The sequence below is a fragment of the Phoca vitulina genome, unplaced genomic scaffold (assembly GCF_004348235.1).
Source record: "Phoca vitulina isolate PV1807 unplaced genomic scaffold, GSC_HSeal_1.0 scaffold11, whole genome shotgun sequence".
Taxonomy (NCBI): domain Eukaryota; kingdom Metazoa; phylum Chordata; class Mammalia; order Carnivora; family Phocidae; genus Phoca; species Phoca vitulina.
Window position 1 is genome coordinate 45,002,051 of NW_022589714.1, and position 19,457 is coordinate 45,021,507.

The 19,457-nt window shown below is 50.6% G+C and overlaps 1 protein-coding gene across 2 annotated transcripts in view; it reads left to right on the forward strand.

Moving 5' to 3' along the window:
* The window catches only part of MDGA1 (MAM domain containing glycosylphosphatidylinositol anchor 1), a 58,652-nt gene that overhangs the window by 23,064 nt on the left and 16,131 nt on the right, over positions 1-19,457 (forward strand). For both annotated transcript variants that reach the window (XM_032409895.1, XM_032409896.1), the window contains exons 2-7: positions 6,506-6,645; positions 10,945-11,119; positions 13,018-13,214; positions 13,988-14,120; positions 14,362-14,631; positions 16,842-17,171. In XM_032409895.1, the coding sequence (XP_032265786.1) occupies positions 6,506-6,645; positions 10,945-11,119; positions 13,018-13,214; positions 13,988-14,120; positions 14,362-14,631; positions 16,842-17,171 (1,245 nt within the window). The remainder of the gene's footprint in view (positions 1-6,505; positions 6,646-10,944; positions 11,120-13,017; positions 13,215-13,987; positions 14,121-14,361; positions 14,632-16,841; positions 17,172-19,457) is intronic.

A 19,457-nucleotide genomic window follows, 5' to 3' on the forward strand; every position in this document is an offset into this window, starting at 1 on the left:
TTTCTGCAAAGGTTTTATTTATTTATTTGACAGAGAGAGACACAGCGAGAGAGGGAACACAAGTGGGGGAGTGGGAGAGGGAGAAGCAGGCTCCCGGCTCAGCAGGGAGCCCAATGCGGGCCTCAATCCCAGGACCCTGGGATCATGACCAGAGCCCAAAGCAGACACCTTAATGACTGAGCCACCCAGGCGTCCCTATGATTAACCTTTTTAAATGCGGCGTGGGGAAGAAACCTGAAGGAAAGCTGATGGAGCTTTAAACTAAGGGTTTCCATTCATTTCGCTGCCTGCCTGCCTGCCTGCCTTATTTGGCTCTACATCTTACTGCCGCATCCTTGTGCATTTAACAGCACCTCCTACACTTTGGCTAGTGCCGGGGAGGAGATTCTCTTATGAGGGATGGGGGTCTTTGAGGAAATTTCCCCTCCAGGTTCCAGTGAGAATTCTCTTCTGAAGCCTGGTGGATGAGTTGAATTTGCTTTAACATGAATCCTTGAGAGTTTGTGGCTTCCTCACTGGGCCTGCTGGGTGCTGGCTGTCCTGACCCCCACCTATAATTTGGGGCGTATGCTTTCTGGAGGAAAAAGGAGTGAGCCGGTAGGCCCGAAGCATTGTACCAGGGACCCACTATTTCTGCCTCAGCTGTACTCCTTATGATGCTGCCTTGTGGGTGACACCTCTCATGCTGTTTGGCTCTGCTCAGCCACAGGGCTGGGGAGGGCCGTGATACTTGGCTCGACAGCCATTAGTTTTATATTGAGCTTTGGATCAGCATTTCTCCACTTGTTTTCCACAACGCTTCTCTCTTTCAAGATGCTAAGAGTTCCTCTGTGAAGAAAGGGCTTTATGGTCAAATATATTTGGAAAGCACTGGCTTAAACTAAGTTACATAGGTGTGTTTACTGCAGGACTTTTCAGAGCCTTTAATAATCTACCTTTGGGTGCCAAGACACTCTGTGAAGGAGAGAGAAGACGCAGCATCAGCATCCTGACTTGGCAGAGGACTATCAATGAACACTTTATGGCACCATGGGTTGGGAGATACTGTTTTCCTTTTCCACGGGGCTTCATTGAAAGATCTCAGGAGAGTGAAATCAGAAATGTCTCATAGACCAGAGGCAGGGAAACATACATGGTTCCAAACTCCCGTCCTATCTTCTATCCACCAGTGTGGTGTCAAGCAGAGATAATCAAATCCAGCCTCCAAAATTCCCAAAGAGCTTGTTACAAATACAAACTCTGACAACCTTGGAGTTGGCATGGCAACAGCCTCCCTGGTGACACAAGGCGGGGGTAGGGGATTCGTGGAGGACTGGGACAGGGACTAGAGTTCCAAGCTAGCAGGTGAAAAGGCCGGGGTTCAAGTCCCACTCTGCTCCTGTCCTGTGTCAGTGAGTGACAGGGACAGGGCATTTCCTTCTCTGGGCTTCCGCTGTCTTCTCTGCCAAAAGAGGCTAAATCAGACTTACTCTTTTTGCCTCTCAGAACAAGGTAAGGAGCTTGGAAATATATACAGTGGACCCCAGGAAGGTATCACTCGTCACCATCTGTGGCAGATAAGACCAGGTCCTTTCATGCAAAGGACTTGCAGCCCCCCAGGGAGGTGGGTTCTTGAGAGGAGCGCGGGATCATTTATAGAATAATGATGCTAGCTACCATGTTTAGATGGCTTACTGTGTACCAGGCACTGCTTTCAGCGCCTGACCTAAGTTTACTTACGTATTCCTCACAACAAGCCCATTTTACAAGTGAGCAAATGAAGGCTTAAGTAACTTGCTAAAGTCACGAAGTAACTTGCTGAGAGCTGAGTGTGCTGGGAAGCTGAGAGGGATGCTCAGAAGGGGCCCCATCCCTCCCCCCCCTTCCCAGCTCCTCTGAAGCCTTGCACCGCCCTCAACATGAATTTTAACATATCTGTGAAACATCCCTACCGGCTTAATGTCCGCTTTGAGCATCTCCAACCTGGGATTTTGGGGGGCCCCAGAGGGTGCTCTCCTGCCCCAATCTCTTGTTCCTACTTAATCATCTCAGGAGCTGTTATTTATTGAGAGAGCACATATTGTTTGGCCAGATGTTTGTGTTGTTTTTTTTTTAAAGATTTTATTTATTTATCTGACAGAGACACAGCGAGAGAGGGAACACAAGCAGAGGGAATGGGAGAGGGAGAAGCAGGCTTCCCGCTGAGCAGGGAGCCCAATGCAGGGCTTGATCCCAGGACTCCGGGATCCCGACCTGAGCCGAAGGCAGACACTTAACGACTGAGCCACCCAGGCGCCCCTGGCCAGATGTTTTATAGATGTTGTCTTAAACCCTCATGCCAGCCCCGGGAGAAGGGATTATTGTTCCCATTTTATGAGGGAAGAGGCTGAGGCTCAGAGAAGTTAAGTAACTTGCCTAACGTCTCCCAGCTAGTGGGTAGCAGAGCCAGGCATTAGGCCCGGATTGTCTGCTTTTCCCATTTCTCTAAGGCATCTCTCTCCTCTGTTCGCTGTTCCTTGACGAATCCCCTGCTCTAGAGTAGTCTTAGCACTTAGAGCACTCTGAAGCCATCCTGTTCATTTCTGTTCCCTTGTTTGCTATCCATCTCCCCAACAGTGCTCCTTTGTTGTTTGCTTTTCCTGATGGTCTGTCCGGCACCCACGCAGAGCGGCCGGCTCGAAGCATTTGTTGTTTGACAGACTGAATGAAGGGATTATGATGTCATGGTGCCTCTTGACACAGGTCCTGGCCTGGTTGCCTTTGGAACAGAAGATGCGGCTGCTGGCCTTGCCTTCCCAGGGCGCGTCGAACAAGAGGCTGAGGTTAAGTGAGGCAGAGCCTTTGGGGGCCTGCGACTTGGTGGGGACTCTGTTGGTTCAGGGTCCGAAACACAGTTCTAGCCATTCCAGGGGTGAGCAGAGTGGGGGAGGCTGATTCACGTTAACAAAGCTCAGTGGGAAGCCACGGGCATTTTCCCTTTGCTGCAGAGGGAAAATCTACACCTCGAAGAAGTCAGCCGTGGGAAGCAGAAAATCAAATAGGAATCAGAGTAAAGGGAGTAGGTAGTTGTAATGGTTAGTGTCAACCAAAGAAACCTGATAACCTCAATGGGCAATTTTTAAAAATTGAAGTGTAACTTAGGTAGAGCCAAATCTTAAGCAAATAACCCGATGCATTTTTACATATATGTCCACTCATATAACTACCACTCAGATTAAGATGTAGACATTTCCACCGTACCAGATGGGATCCCACCTTCTCCCCAGAAACTTCTGGTGTGCCCTTCCCAGTAAATAATCCCTATCCCCACCCAAGGGCAACCACTGTTACTTTAAAATCGGTTTTTCCAGTTTTGAATTTCAGACACATGAAATCATATACTATTTACTCTTTGGTGTCTGAGTTCTTCCACCCAGATTGTCCATGTGAGATTCAACAGTGCCATTGTATCTATTAGGAGTTCTTTTTATTTTATTTTTTATTTTTGTGTAATATTCCATTATATGAATATACCAGAATTTATTTATCCATGCTAGTCTTGATGGACATATGGGTGGTTCTCGTTTTTAGCCGTAATGAATAAAGCTGCTGTGAATATTCTTGGACCTATTGTTTTGTTGTCATAAGCACTCCTTTCCACTGGGTACTACCCAGGAATGGAATTGCTGTGTCATGAACCATACCCTCGTCTAGCTCGAGTAGGTACTGCTAAAATCTCTTCCACAGTGGTTCTATCATTTTAGAGTTTGATACTCTTAAGAGTTAATGTCATCAAAGGGAGTTAGATCATCTTAATGATGTCATCATTCATGATGCCCGGTCTCCAGTGAGGAAACGTGGCTGGTGGCCAGAGGCCTTGTGTCTGCTGGCCAGGTCCTGTGTTTTCTGGCCTCTGCTGGCCAGACCCTGAGAATGTCAGGCTCTCCAGCTCCTTTTCAGTATTCCTTATCAGTCACCGAACCTTCTGTGGTTACAACACTATTTGGCTACGGGCAAGCCACAGTGTCCAAGATTACAGCTTATCTTCCACTCAAGCCCGTTATATCAATGCCTTCCTTGTGGGGAGGCACCCCAGGCCTCTTGTAGACATCCATGGGACCTTCTGGTCTTATCAGCAACTGGCACGCACATCATGCATGGCGGGGGTTGTTTCCTGATGAGATTTCCTGGGGTCCTTGGCCACAGATGACTCTCTGCCATGGTATGGTGATGTTCATGCATTTTCGTCGCAGAGTGTGAGTTTCAGACCCATTCCCCAGATTCCAGGGTGCATCTTATATATGGACTACACGCTGATTACAAATGTATAGAAAGTGTGAGTTGAGAAGGATCTCAGAGGTCTTCTAATCCACTCCCCCGCTATAGGAGGGGAAACTGAGGCCCATGAGGTCTGACTTGCCCAAGGTTGCATAGCTTGTCTCTGACAACTAGCCTCAGTTCATTCCTCTATGGCAGCCAGGCAGGCAGGATGGTTGTCTGGACACTCAGACTCTAGGCTGCTGGTAGCTGTTACTGTTTGCAGAGACTCTCGTGGTTCAACATGTGTTGCCCCCAGTCGCTGCCCCACAGGCTTTTTGACCTACAGCCGGGCTGCCTCTGGGGACCCACCTCTGTAATTAGTTCATGACTGTCCCATCTGTGTTGGTTGGAGAGGCTCCGGTAAGGCGCTACTTGTAACTGCAGGACACATCGGGGTTCACTGAGCACGTCTCATCTAGCCTGTGTTACTGTCACACCCACCCTCGTGAGTTCTCAGGGCTGGCAGCATTCTCTCTGTTTTAGAGATGAGAAAATAAAGGTCCAAAGATCACTCATGGTTTACTCCAGGTAATATATATTATATAGGACTTTCTCCTTCACCCAGCAAAAATCTCCCCTATTCTCTGAGGCCTGGTGAGAAAGCTGCCTCTTCTAGAACCTTCTGTGATCCTTCCTCTAGCAGACTTTCTCTCTCCTCTGATCTCCTAGGGCCTTCTGTATCTCTTTTAAGATGCTTAGCGACATCATCATGGGATAGTCTTGTAAATTCATCCATTCAACGTTCACTGAGTGCCCACTGTATTCAAGGCCTCGTGCTGGGGATAACAAGATGGAACTCATGGTTTGGTAGACAGAAGGACAAGAGCCCTGGATCTGGCAGACAGGCAGAATGATGCTCTGCTGTTGCACTGGGGGAGTGATGGGTACAGAAGGAGGGAGGGCGCCGGTCAGTCAGGGGATGCTTCGTGGAGGAAGTTACACATTTTATGTATAGGTTTTACCTCATCTTTGTGCACCTCTTTGGGGCAAGGACTCTGTTTTCAGCCCCTTGTGCCCCTGGTGCCCACCTCCACTTTCTCCACCCTCAGCTGTGAGCAGACAGGTATGAACTCGGGGGCCTCCTTTTCAGAGCCCAAACATTGCGGGGCTGGGGGCTGGACACTTAGGGAGGGGCTGTGTACTTCTCCCAGTCAGTCGTCTTCCCTTTGGGTGTCACAGCTGTGGTCCCCTGGCCCTGGTCACTGTGAGAAAGGCCAGGGAGGAGCCAGTCTTTTGAGAGCTTCCAGGCCCCTGGAGAGAGCTTCCATCCCTTAAAGAGGTTGGCCCAGGCTCAGGGAGCAATGAGGGAAGAGTAACAGGCCTTTGGGTGAGGGGAATGAGCAGTCTGTGGGACTGGGAGATATTTTAGTCAAGCTCTCTAAAAGTAAAGCCTGGGATGGTTGAGAGGGTGCAGGTCAGGCATGGGATTTGTGAGAAAGTGCTTTCAGGAGACACTGGAAGGGGAAGCAGCCAGGCAAAAACGTGGTTCAGTTGCTTTAGCCTCAACCTGCTCCCAGGGGGACTCTGGAGAGTAAATGGCACCATGGTCATCCCACCAGCGGGGTTGGTGGGGGGCGGGGTGTAGCTATCAGTCACTGGGCTCCGTGTGTGCGTATTGGGGAAAGGGGTGATCTTGTGGGCATTTCTGGCCCAGGCAGCTCCCACTGGCAAAGGGCAATTCCCAGGGGAAGGGGAGCTCTGTGCACCTAGCAGCTAACACTCAGCAGCTGGGGGGTGGATGCCCCCGCCAGGTATAGGGAGCTGGGGGGAGCACCGGCAGCTCCCACTACAGGGCCTGCTGAGACAGTGATACTCATTGAGTGATAACCAATCGGTATAGATACCGAGCCCCTCATGCTCATCAGCTCACTTGTAAAAAGCCTGTAAAAAGGTCAAAAAGCCTGTGGGGCAGCGACTGGGGGCAACACATGTTGAACCACGAGAGTCTCTGCAAACGTAACAGCTACTGAGAGCACAGATCTCCTGAAAGGAGAGTGGGATGAGGAGGAACTGCCCCCATCCTGAGTCCTTGACCTTTCTGGTTCTGGCCTGGGGCCCTGGGAGTGTCCTTTCCAGAGCTCAGCAGGTCAGGCCTCTGAGGCGTGGCCTGGGGAGGTCTGGGCTTCCTCCTCCCACTTACATACTCAGAGGAGGGAGCCTTAGACCCCCTCTGGCCTTGGTGCCTCTAGCCTAAACCTGTGTCTCCCCCCCCACCCCCCACCCCCAGCTCCTGCCCAGGCTCAGATTGTCCACGCCGGCCAGGCATGTGTGGTGAAGGAGGACAACATCAGCGAGCGTGTCTACACCATCCGGGAGGGGGACACTCTCGTGCTGCAGTGCCTTGTCACGGGGCATCCTCGGCCCCAGGTAAGCACCCCCCCCCCCCCCCCACCCCACGGCCTCGGCTTCTCACTCCCCACCCCGCCCTGGGATCAGAGCTGCCGAAGAGGCAGTGGGAGCTGGGAACAAGAGGCGCACGAAGTTGGCAAGCCAACACAAGACAGAAGACTGGGGCGGGGAGAGAGCTAGAAAATGAACTCTGTGGGGAAGGGCTGGAGGCCGTGATCTTATTCTCCTGAAAACATGGATGGCTGAGGGGACAAATTAAATGGCAGTTGTTCAATTCCACTTCATTCCTGTTGTATCTGCTGGGCAGACGCTTCCTCAGATGCACCTTCCACCTCAGTCTGAGGGCAGACCTCACACGCCAACACTGTGTTGGCGCTTCCTCCAGCGTCTTCTCTTTGGAGCCTCACAACCAGGCTGTGGGGGAGACATGAGGGCTTCTGTTACACAGCTGAGGAAATCAAAGCTTGGGGAGGTTGAGTGAACTCCCAAGATCACACAGCTCCTGGGAGGGTGGAAGCAGAATTTGAATCCAGAACCAGTGTTCTCTGTAGCTTAGCACACTTTCCCCCAGTGTGTCTGTCTTTGGGTTGGGGGGTTCCGGGAGCCTCTTCAGGAGGCTTCAGGTAGGCAAGCCCCACACCCTTGAGGTTAAAAGACTGAAAGCAGTTAGAAAGCAACAGAAGAGGAGTACCTGGAAATGCCAGGTATGTTTTTGTCACGGACCAAGTATGTGGTTTAGTTAGAAGGGTTGTCCAATTATCACTGAAGCTGATGGGAAGAGGCAGGAGGCGGGCTGGAGGGGTGGCTGGAATTTGCTGGTGAGCTGCTGTGGCATTTAAGAGCAGCAGAAAATTTTTCATTGGCTCCTAGGGAGGGCAATGAAATGCAGAAGCATTTTTGGGATAATTTTGGGCACAGAGATGGCTTTGGTAGGTTTGGCCTGGAGATAAGCAAAGGGACAAGGAAACCCCTGAGGACTCAACCTGAAACCATCATCACCGCTTGCTTCTTCTCAAAGTTTTGCTTCAAAGTGATAGTGATGCTGCCAGGCTTCAGGTTGCTGTTTGCATCGGGCGTGACGTCAGGATGGTCCTCCCTGGCCAGGGAGGCCGCTGGGCCATCTCTCCCTCAGGCTGCAGTGGCCACCTGTGTGTGTCCCCTTGTGCATTGCATTCATGAGTGGTTTATGGCTGGGGCTCAGTGTGTGTGCGCACACACTCTTTTTTCTACTTCCATCCACAATGTCATTGTTCTTCCTGCTACCTAGGCTCAAACCCTTAGGCTACAATATGGCTCTGTGCCATCTCATTCCCCACATCTAGCCAGCCTCTGTGGCTTCTGTTTTTATGTCTCTTGCATGGGTCTTTGTTTCTATTCCTCATTACCTCTGGAGGTCAGACCTGCAATCCTAGCGCTTGGACCACTGCAGTAGGCTAACTGGCCCCCCTCCATGCTTCCCCCTCCAATTCACTTCTGTACCCAGCTCCCAGAATTGTAATCTTCAAACCTGCTCTATCATAGCACTCCCCTGCTCAGAAACCTTCAGTGGTTTACCTTTTAACTACCAGACCCAGCTCAGGCTGCTAGGGGTGGAAGGGAAGACCCCCCCCACCCCAGTCTGGCCCCACCTGCCTTTCCTGTCTGACCTCCACTGCCATCCTCCTCATACCCATACTGTGCTCTAGTCACACGTGCCCAAGTACACCCTGTTCATTCCTGTGTCGGCCACTGCTGCTCACCTCTCCTGAAATGCGTCTACCTCCTTGTTTGCTCATTTCATTAAACACGTATTTACTGAGCACCTGCTATGTGCCCAGCGCTGTGATGGGCTCTGAAGATATAGTTCCCGTTGTCCTGGAGCATCCAATCTAGCAGGAGAACAGGGAAGGAGCATCTCAAGGCCCACTTTGAGGTCAGGACGGGGGATGGAATGGGCATGGAATTCCCCACTCCAAACAAATGGCAAGAGAGTGGGAATCTCAAGGGCCAAAATGAAGAAAGAATCTGGAGCAATGGCAGTGAGCAGAAGGTGAAGAACATGGTCCTTGGAGGGGCTTGAACTACATACTCACCTCAGGGATAATAGTATGAATACATGCACAGGGGGTATGAGCTGAGGCCCCAGGTCCATCTATGGTTGGAGGCTAGACTTAGACTCTCTACCTAAAGAAGGAAGCTTGACAAGGGCACCCCCTGTGAATGGGGACCAGAAGCTCTCTGTCCCACAGCCCAGAGTCACAGCAGGGAGCAGACTCTGCTTCAGGGCGTATGTACAAATGGTCGCCTCTAAAGGAGCACACCCCTTGGGCTGTCTGTTTCTTACACTGTCCAAGTGGTGAGGACACCCAAAGCTGAGAAACTAATATAAAAACTAGTTGGAACCTGTGAACCCATGGGTCTTGGGCATAGGCAACCATAGAGCTACACCACAGACAGGCATGTGAGGGCCCATGTGGAACTTCTGTGGAAGAAAACGCCCATGGACTACAAGCCTGTGGAGTAAAATTTTAAAACACATTTAAAAATACAGTGCCAGCAGGGCCAGTCCAGAGACTCAAAGAATTGAACAAGTCATATCTGAGGAAACAGAGTAAACAGAGCCATCTGAAAGGATCTTGAGAATAAATATGTTTAAAGTGTTTAAAGAGATAACAAAAGATTATACAACCTGATCAGTTAGATATGGGGGGAAGAAACCAAATAGAAATCCTAGAAATAAAAATAATACGATCTTTTGAAAAATTTGGCCTCAATACCATAGAGATAGCTAAAGAGAAAATTAGCTAATTGGATGATAGATCCGAGGAAATCAACTACAAAGCAGCCTGGAGAAGACAAAGAGATGGGAATTGTGAAAAGGAAGTTGGGAGACATGGAGGATAGAATGACAAGCTACAACATAAACTTAGGGCAGACTAGAGAAAACTGAGAGAAGACAACATTTAAAGAGATAAAGGCTGAGAATTTTGTAGAATTGAAGAAAAGTACAAACCCTGGAGTGGCTGCTCTCTGCATGAGAAAGTTGCCCTTCACCCACTTCTCCCCAGCCTTGTTGTTTTCATGGCCTACAGCCTGACCTCTTCGCCGGGATCAGGGGCTTTGCCCTGTCTCAGTAATAAGCAACCCTCCCCAACTTTAAGTTGGAAGCTTCCCTACCCCATCTTCCAATCCTTAAGACTTAATCATCTGGAACTGACCAATTTTTCTTAAACCTCTGCTACTCTGAGTAGTAGCTCCAGTGTCTTGTGTGATCCTTGCTAGCTCCCCACAATATAGGGCAATGTTGATAACAGTGGAAATTTGTTGAGTGAGTAATATATACCGGGGGCTACATTTAGGTGCTTTATACGCTTTGTTTCTAAACCTCTGCAAAGCAGAAATTATGCTATGTTATAGTTATAGTCATCTACTGCTGCGTAACAAATGCTCTAAAACTCAGCAACTCAAAACAACAAACACGTATTGCCTCACCGTTCCTGTGGAACCAGAATCCAGGAGCAGCTTAGCTGGCTGGTTCTGGCCCGTGGTCTCTCAGGAGGCTGCAGCCATTTGAGAACTGACTGGGGTGGGAGGACCCACTTGCAGGCGACCTCCTGTGGCTGTTCACCTGAGGTTTCCCCTCTTCCCCTGTGGACCCCTCCCTCCGGAGGGCTGCTCATGACAAGCCAGATGGCTTTCCCCAAGATGGAAATCACAGTCCTTCATAACCTGATCTTGGAAGTGACATACCATCATGCCCACTGTGTTATATTGGTCACACAGCCCATCCCCAGTACAAAGTGGGAGGGCACCCCAGAAAAAAGGACTAGAGGCTGGGATCGCTGGGGACCATCTTGGAGTCTACCCCATAGACCTCTTCCACAGATGAAAAATCTGAAGCTGAGAGAGGAGTAACCTACCCAAGGCCACTAAAAACTTTATCAAATTCTTAGTCTTACAGGCACTAAGGCACATTTAATCCTCCCAGGAAGCCTAGGTGGGATATTCTCCATTTTCCCAATGAGGAAAGGAAGGCAGGAAAGGTGGGATAACTTGCCCCAATCCAACTTGCCTCTTAACCACTGCACTATCCTGCCTTCTTTAAAGCCTCCTCCCTCTGACCCCAGATTCCCCAGATTCCTTCCCGAGGCACCCTGCCCCATCTGTGTATTCCCCTGGGGGAATTAGTTTCCCAGGCCAGGGTGGTCCCCACGGGCACTCAGGAAAAACAATGGGGGCCGGGGGGAGGGAAGGCACGGTCGCCTGGCCTTCAGCCGGGAACCCTACCCCCCCACCCCCGCACTGCCGCGGCTCACTCGGCCCACCCCGCGGGCCCAGGTGCGCTGGACCAAGACTGCGGGCAGCGCCTCAGACAAGTTCCAGGAGACATCCGTGTTCAACGAGACGCTGCGCATCGAGCGCATCGCGCGCACGCAGGGCGGCCGCTACTACTGCAAGGCGGAGAACGGCGTGGGCGTGCCCGCCATCAAGTCTATCCGCGTGGACGTGCAGTGTGAGTCTCGGCCGGGGGTGCCCCCGGGCGCTCAGGCTCGGCGGGAGGGGGGGGGTGGAAAGGAGGCTGGAGAAGCGACACCTCCGTGGAAGAGCACAGTAGAGACTTCATCTCTTCCGGACTGAAGGGGTTTACCTGCTGTTCCTCCAGTGTGTCTCACCCTATACCCTTCACACGTTTCCCTCCATAATCCATGCGTACCTTGCAACAGCCCTCTCAAGTGATCAGGGAGGGTGGGACAGGTTGGATTATACTTTTTTCACAGATGAAATTGAGGTACTGGGGGTCTGTGACTTGTTCATCTGCAAAGGTTCTCTGGACTCTGCTCTGGTGCCCTTCCCATAGTACCTCATGTCTCTGCTTTTGCCCCAGGGGCCTCTCTGAAACTTCCCTACTCCCACCACTTACAGGACCAAGCACCCCTCAATCCTGGCTGCTGGTTGAATGGGAAGCCCCTAGTCCCTACCTGCCCGCCATAGAGTTACCCCCTTAGCTCCAAGAGGCTATTTCACTGCTCGCCCAGGCTGATCCTAGTTACCCAGAAGCCGTAGGGCCAAGCCAAGGGGCCTGTCTGGCATCATCTTAATGTCTACAATGAACCTACCCATTAAATATGCCCATGCACCCCCACCCAAGTGAGACCCCCAAGTGGTGAGCAATGGAACCTCAGACCCTTCTGTCCCTTTTCAGTCAACCACAGGCCTGCCAAATCCTGAGGCTGAGGGTCATTTCTTGATTTATTGGTGCTGAAAGGGGCTGGCAGACATGGCCCAGGTGTTACCAATGCCCTACCTCCACCTCTGGTCTTTGTTATGACTTCTGTCCAAGTGGGCTGTGCGAGGACAGAATGATGGGACACCTGTCGAAGGATGTTAGGCTGTGCAATGTGGGTGCCTTTGGTTCACAACACTGGCTGCCCATTAGAATGTCTACGGGGGTCTTTAGAAGAAACTACTGATGCCTGGGTTCCACTTCCAGAGATTCTGATAATTGGGCGTGGGGCCCCGGCATCAGGATTTTTCTTAAACTCTTTTTTTTAAATTGAGGATTAAGCTACATCCGATAGAGTACACTAATCTTAAATGTACAGTTCAGTGAATTCTTTTTTTTTTTTTAAAGATTTATTTATTTATTTATTTGAGAGAGAGAGAATGAGAGAGAGCACATGAGAGGGGTTAGGGTCAGAGAGAGAAGCAGACTCCCTGCCGAGCAGGGAGCCCGATGCGGGACTCGATCCAGGGACTCCAGGATCATGACCTGAGCCGAAGGCAGTCGCTTAACCAACTGAGCCACCCAGGCGCCCAGTTCAGTGAATTCTTATGTCTATGCATGTGTAAACACCATCCAGTTCAAGAGCATTTCCAAGACCAGAAAGTTCCCTCATGCTCCCTCCCAGTCAATAATCTCCTTAGAGGCAATCATTCTTCTGACTTCTGACACCATCAGTGAGCTCTGCCAGGCAGTGGTATTACAAGGAAAGTGTCCGTGTGATTCTGTCGTGCAAACAGAGGTGAGAACCACCAATCTAGTCCAATTTACCAGCGAGGAAACAAGCCCAGAGAGAGAAGGGACTTAGGCAGGTCACACTGCAAATTAACAGCTAACCTGGGATTTGAACCAGTGTCCTGATTTCCAGTCTGCAGCTGCTTCCTCCATCCCATGATGGGAGGGTGAAGATAGACACCCGCATGCAGGGCCAGGGGGAGGGACAGCTGGGAAGCCGTTAAGTCCATTCCCCTGCCTCTAATGGGTGGTCAAGCTTGTGGGCTGGGGGAGCATCTGGCTCTCTGGAAGCATCCCTTGAGGGTGGCTTAGCTTTCCATGCGGGCTGCCAGAAAACCCAGCCCCCTGCCTTGGGGTCAGCTGGCCCTGACTCCACTGGGGCTGTGTCCTTGCAGACCTGGACGAGCCCATGCTGACGGTGCACCAGACGGTGAGCGATGTTCGAGGCAATTTCTACCAGGAGAAGACAGTGTTCCTGCGCTGTACCGTCAACTCCAACCCGCCTGCCCGCTTCATCTGGAAGCGGGGCTCCGACACCCTGTCTCACAGCCAGGACAATGGGGTCGACATCTATGAGCCCCTCTACACCCAGGTCAGGATGGACAGCAGCCGGCCTGGTCTCCTCATGGCTCGCCCCACACTCTTCCTTCTGCACCCAGCAAGGGAGGGGGACGCAGAGACCGAGGCCTCGTGATCCTGTGTTCCAGGAACTATGCCCTGACTCCAGTAATTCTGTTCTGACGTCAGAAGCATGCATTCTGATTGGGCTTCAGACAACCCTTGCCAAATGAAATCAGGACAGAAAGGTCAGGGAGGACAGGAGAGTCCCCCAGGCACCAGTCCTCCGGGGACATTGCTAGTTAGGAAAGGCACCCTCCGGGGGCAGGCATGTCATCCCCGCGTGCTGCTGGCTGGCAGAGTATTGGGAACTCTTGGGCAGGCGCAGTAGCAGTTGGGGGCAGAGAGATGACTGCACTTCCCATGGGACCCCTACAGTCCGGGATGGTGGTGATGCAGCTGTCCTACCAGGGGCATCTTTCAGAGGTGGCTATCCTAGGTGGCAAAGCTCCACATGGGTTGTAAGACAGAGCAGGAGTCCTTCCTTACCGTCCATTTCCCAGAGTGGGAAAACTGAGGCTGTCCCGGCCGGTGTGCCCCAGGACAGCACCAGATGCAGAGAAGCCCAAGGTATGGAGACTGCCATATCCACCCCAGGCTCCGGCTCCCTGAGGCTAAACGCTGTGGAGGTTGGAAAGATAGAAATTTAAGTAGGAATTTGCTTCCGCCTCGGGTGCTGGGTGAATGTGTGTGGGATCCCTAGAGACCCAAGCAGGCCCCTCACCCCAGTGCTTTGCTGCTGCCTAGGGGGAGACCAAGGTCCTGAAGCTGAAGAACCTGCGGCCCCAGGACTATGCCAGCTACACCTGCCAGGTGTCTGTACGCAACGTGTGCGGCATCCCGGACAAGGCCATCACCTTCCGGCTCACCAACACCACGGGTACAGGCCTTCCCTGCCCGTCCCCCCCGCCCGCCTGGGGCTGACTCCCCAGCTAGGAGAGAGCGCCCCGCCCCCCACAGGACTCTAGGCCCCTCACCGTGAGCGTGTCCCCACCCCGCCCCCCGCCTGCTCCCTGCCCTTTCCCTCCAGGCCTTCCCCAAGCCCATGGCTTCTCCTCCCCCCTCAGCTCCCCCAGCGCTGCCTCACGGTCCCCTAAGACCCCACCTCCTTGTCCTCCTAGCACCACCAGCCCTGAAGCTGTCTGTGAATGAAACTCTGGTGGTCAACCCGGGGGAGAATGTGACAGTACAGTGTCTGCTGGCAGGCGGCGATCCCTTACCCCAGCTGCAGTGGTCCCATGGGCCAGGCCCGCTGCCCCTGGGTGCTGTGGCCCGGAGTGGCACCCTCAGCATCCCTTCAGTGCAGGCCCAGGACTCTGGCTACTACAACTGCACGGCCACCAACAACGTGGGCAACCCTGCCAAGAAGACGGTCAACCTGCTGGTGCGATGTACGTGTGTCCGGAGGGGCGGGAGGGAACTCGGGAGGCGGGCGGGGGCCCTGCCCCCCAGGAACCGCCAGGGAACTGGGAAAGGAGCCTGTCTGCTTCCTTATGTCTGTCTGCCAGCGGCTGGACTACAATTTGTATAAAGTTTTATTTATAATCTACATTTCCAAATGTCATCTTGACAGTGGAAGAAGTGGGAAGGGCTGGCGTTGATTTCCTATATATTTTTTTAAGATTTTATTTATTCATGAGAGAGAGAGGCAGAGGGAGAGGGAGAGGGAGAAGCAGACTCCTCGCTGAGCAGGGAGCCCAATGCGGGACTCGATCCCAAGACCCTGGGATCACGACCTGAGCCAAAGGCAGACGCTTAAGTGACTGAGCCACCCAGGCACCCCAATTACTGACATTTTTCTTAGATTGGGAAACTGAGGCTGCCAAAAGCTAAATGTGGACATTCCAGTCTTTAAGAGAAAATTCCTGACTCTTCCCATACAATGGTTTCTACATTTTCCACAGAATTAAAATGAAAATAACATGGATTTGTACATACCTCATATGCAAATCTTTATTAGCAAAGTGTGTCAGTGAGTCTGAAGGTAATTACTAAATGTAAAAATGATACAAAACTTGGGGCACGATTAAAGAAGTATAAACACCCTACTTACTAAACCTCAGCCTCATTAGCTTCTCAGTATGATCTTGATTTTGCTACTGTGCTTGAAGGAGAAAGCTTTTTTTTTTTTTTTAAGTTTTATTTATTTAAGTAATCTCTATACCCAACATGGGGCTCGAACTCATGACCCTGAGATCAACAGTCACATGCTCTACTGACTGAGCCAGCCAGGTGCCCCTAAAGAGAAAACTTAAAATTCTTCTGACTTAGAAGTAACTTTAGGTTGTTGTTTGGCTGTTGTTTATTTATTTGAAAATTTTAAAGATCCAGGCTTGTTTGCAGCTTTTTAGCCCTTGAAAATAAAGTATAGCTTCTGTCAAATCCAGTGGAGAGTCTTCTGATGAAATGGTCTCTCCTTTTTGTTCTTCCCTCATCCCAAAAAGAAGCTAGCTCTCGGTGAGTTTTTACTTAATCAGAGCAAGAAAGACAGTAGCAAGATTGTTGCTGATGACTGCTTTTTCCTTTGATGGTACTTTTCTTGTCAGGTTACTTTTTTCCACCTAATTCCATTTGGCCTTTAAAACCTAGGTTCCTGAGATTGCAGTTTACATCAAATACTTACGGTCGCCTCTTAGGGTGATGTCCAGCCTGCTCTGCCCAGCCCAGTCCTAGTTCATGGCCGTTGTACCAGGGACCTATCGAATTAGCACCCACTATTGAGAATTCTGTCTAGGGGCACCTGGATGGCTCAGTCAGTTAAGTGTCCAACTCTTGATTTCAGCTCAGGTCTTGATCTCAGGGTCATGAGTTCAAGCCTTGCTTTGGGCTCCATGCTAGATGTGGAGCCTACTTAAAAAAAGAAGAAGAAAAATTCTGTCTAACTCTTGGCTATGTCAGACAATATTCAGATTTTTCAAAGAGGCTAGACCCTTTTTTTCTAAACTCTGTGTTTTATGTAATTTCACATAAAATAATTGTATTAGGCTTTTATTATTAAAATTGCACAAACTTGTTGCAAAGAAGCAAACAGTACAAAAGGATAAAATTTCCCCTCAGCCCCACTCTCTAGACAGAAACATTAATACATTCTGGTGCCTCTTTCCAAAAATTGTACTTTGCATATTCAAGGTTTAAAACAAGAATAAAAATAAAGCAGTGCAGCCTTTAAGAGTGTAGGCTGAGTCTGAATTCAAGGTTGGCTATTTCTTTGGGCAAGTTAGTTAAGCTGTCTGAGCCTCAGTTCTCTCCTTTGTAAAATGGGGACAGCAAAGTGCCTCACTCCAAGATTGTGGGATGGGTGAGATGAGTAAACCCATGTCAAGCACTTGGAATGGTGCCTCTCACATAATGGACGTTCAGCCAACAGTGGCTATAACAATTCCTAAACCCACTTTCCTACAGCCAGCTTTTTTGGATTTTTAAAAATGCATCTGAGCAAGCAGAACGATTTCCAAGCAAAGTGATGGTTTCTCTTGGGGGTGGTGGTGGTGTGGGAAGGCCAGTTCAAGGAGAGAAGCTGGGTCCAGATGGGGGTGGGAGGGACATAGACCCTTGGCTTTGGGCCAGCCCCAGCCACCTCTCTCTCCCCATCCACCCATAGCCATGAAGAATGCTACGTTCCAGATCACCCCAGATGTGATCAAAGAGAGTGAGAACATACAGCTGGGCCAGGACCTGAAGCTGTCGTGCCATGTGGATGCAGTACCCCAGGAGAAGGTGACCTACCAGTGGTTCAAGAACGGCAAGCCGGCACGCATGTCCAAGAGGCTGCTGGTGACCCGAAATGACCCCGAGTTGCCTGCCGTCACGAGCAGCCTAGAGCTCATTGACCTGCACTTCAGTGACTATGGCACCTACCTGTGCGTGGCTTCCTTCCCGGGAGCACCTGTGCCTGACCTCAGCGTCGAGGTCAACATCTCCTCCGAGACAGGTGGGCAGCTGAAGCGGCATGGGTGTGTGTGTGTGTGTGTGTGAGGAAACTGGAGAGGCCCACAGAGGGGAGGTGGGCACAGTAGCTTGGGGGAAAGGAGACCAGAGTGAGGGGAACACGATTTGTGTTTCCTCTGTGTTCCATATGAAGCATCTGTTGTATGCCAGGCATTGTGCTAGGCTCTGGGGTAGAGTGGTGGGCAAAATGAGCTCTGCTGGCATTGAACGAAGCAGGAAGGCAAACATTTTTCAGACAGTCTCACAAATATATCACTGCAAACTCTGATGCACGAGAGTTGGGAAAGAGTTTCCTAAGATAGAATGTTTGATCTGAGATCTAAGGGAGGGGCAGGATTTTGCTAGGCAAAAGAGAGCAAGGGAGGGTGGAAGAAAAGGGAGGCCAAAGAAGCAGCATGTGCAAAGGCCCTGTGGCAGGTAAGTGCATGGGCCATTTGGAGCACTTTTGAAGGGAGGAAAGTGCAGCTGGGAGAATGGCGTGAAATGGGAGAGAGCAGAGGGGTCAGCGGGGGCCAGATTATGCAGGGATTTGGGTCTTTATTCCAATAATAATAAATAACAACAATGAGATAATGACTAACATTTATTGAGTGTTTACTCTGTGTTCTGATGATTTCATATTTAGCTCATTCACCTTCATGATTTACCTTATGGGGTAGTTTATCATCAGTGTTTAGAGATGAAGAAACAGGCTCAGAGAGTTTAAGAAACTCACCTAAGTTAACAAACAGTAAGTGGTGTAGCTGGGATTCGAACCCAGGCAGTCTGACTGTAGAGCCACCCCTGAAAGGTTTACATTTTAAGAATGACAGGAGTTTGGAGGGGATGATTTTGGAGAGAGTCTCTAGAATCTCATCTCCAGTCCTTAGCCCCTTACACTGAGGAGCTGGCTGACTTCGGCTAAGCCTCTTTGACTCTCTGGGCCTCAGTTTCTCCTCTGTGAGATAGTGAACCAGATGGCCTCAGATGCCCCTTCCATCCTGACTTCTGCACAGGGAAAAGGCTTCATAGCCAGGGAGTGTGTCCCTTACAAGCCGTATAAGTGGATCCCATAGCTGGGACACAGGATGGGAGAGGGAAGATGAGGCTGGGGAGTGGCAGAGGCTGGAGCACGAGGGTCTTATTTGTAGAGCCAAGGAACTGGAGCTTTAACCTGAGGGCAGTGCAGCCTCAACGGAAGGAGACAGCCCTTTAACCTGTGGGGGCAGAGAAAGGTTGGGAGCTGGGACAGTTTGGAAACAGGGAAATCAACGGGGCACTGGGCCATTTCCTCAGTTTGGCTCATTAGCCTGATGCCTAGGGCATGGAAGCTTTTTAAGGGCCTGTGGAAATAATTTAGACCTGGAAAAACAAATTAATTGGCTGCAAAATACAAAGAGAAAACTGTAAAATTAAAGCCAATGCATTTGTATAAATGTTTACAAGAGTATGAATGATCCTAACTAGATAACTGGACCTCAGCTTGCCTTGTGGAGTTATTTACAATTTATATTTAATGTAGGACATTTTAATTTGTTTGATGGGATGTGGGATGGGACCCATGGAAGTCTTTAAAAGACCCTCCAGTTGGGCGATGTGTTGGGTTGGATTAGGTTTGGCTGTGTGTAACAGAAAATCCCAAAATACTACTAGTGGCTTAAATGAGCTAGATGTGTATTTTTTTTTTTTTCTCATAAAAGTGAGCAGTCCAGGCTGGAATAATGGCTCAGCTCCACCAAGTCCTCAGGGCTCCAGGCTCCATCTTGTCTTGCTATTCTGTTATCCCTAGTGTGGGCCACCTTGTCCACAATGGCAGTTCCAGCTGCCGCCATCAGTCTGCATTCCAGCCCGCAGGAAGGAGGAGGAGAAGAGGGGCACAGCCTCGCCTTTTAAAGGCCCTTATTTCCTGTCACATCCCACTGGCCAGAATTTAGTCACGTGCTCACAGCTAGCTAGCGCTAAGACAGGCTGGGAGACATAATGGTTGTTCTGGCTGTGTGGCCTGCTAAACTCCAGATATCCTATTACCTTGGAAGAAAGGGTAAGCATGTTGAGGGACAGACTAGCGATCTGGGATAACACTCCAGAAGGCAAGATGTTGTGGTAACACTCCAGAAGGCAAGATGGAAGCTTTAACTAGATCGGGGTCAGTGGGCAGGAGAGAGGGGGTTGGGAGAGGAGGTCATTGGGTAGAACTGTTTACAAGGTGGAACCCCCTTTCCTTGGGCTAAAGGGAAAGAAGGAATAGGCCGGGACGACTTCAGATCTCTTTCTGAGTTGGGAGACCCTG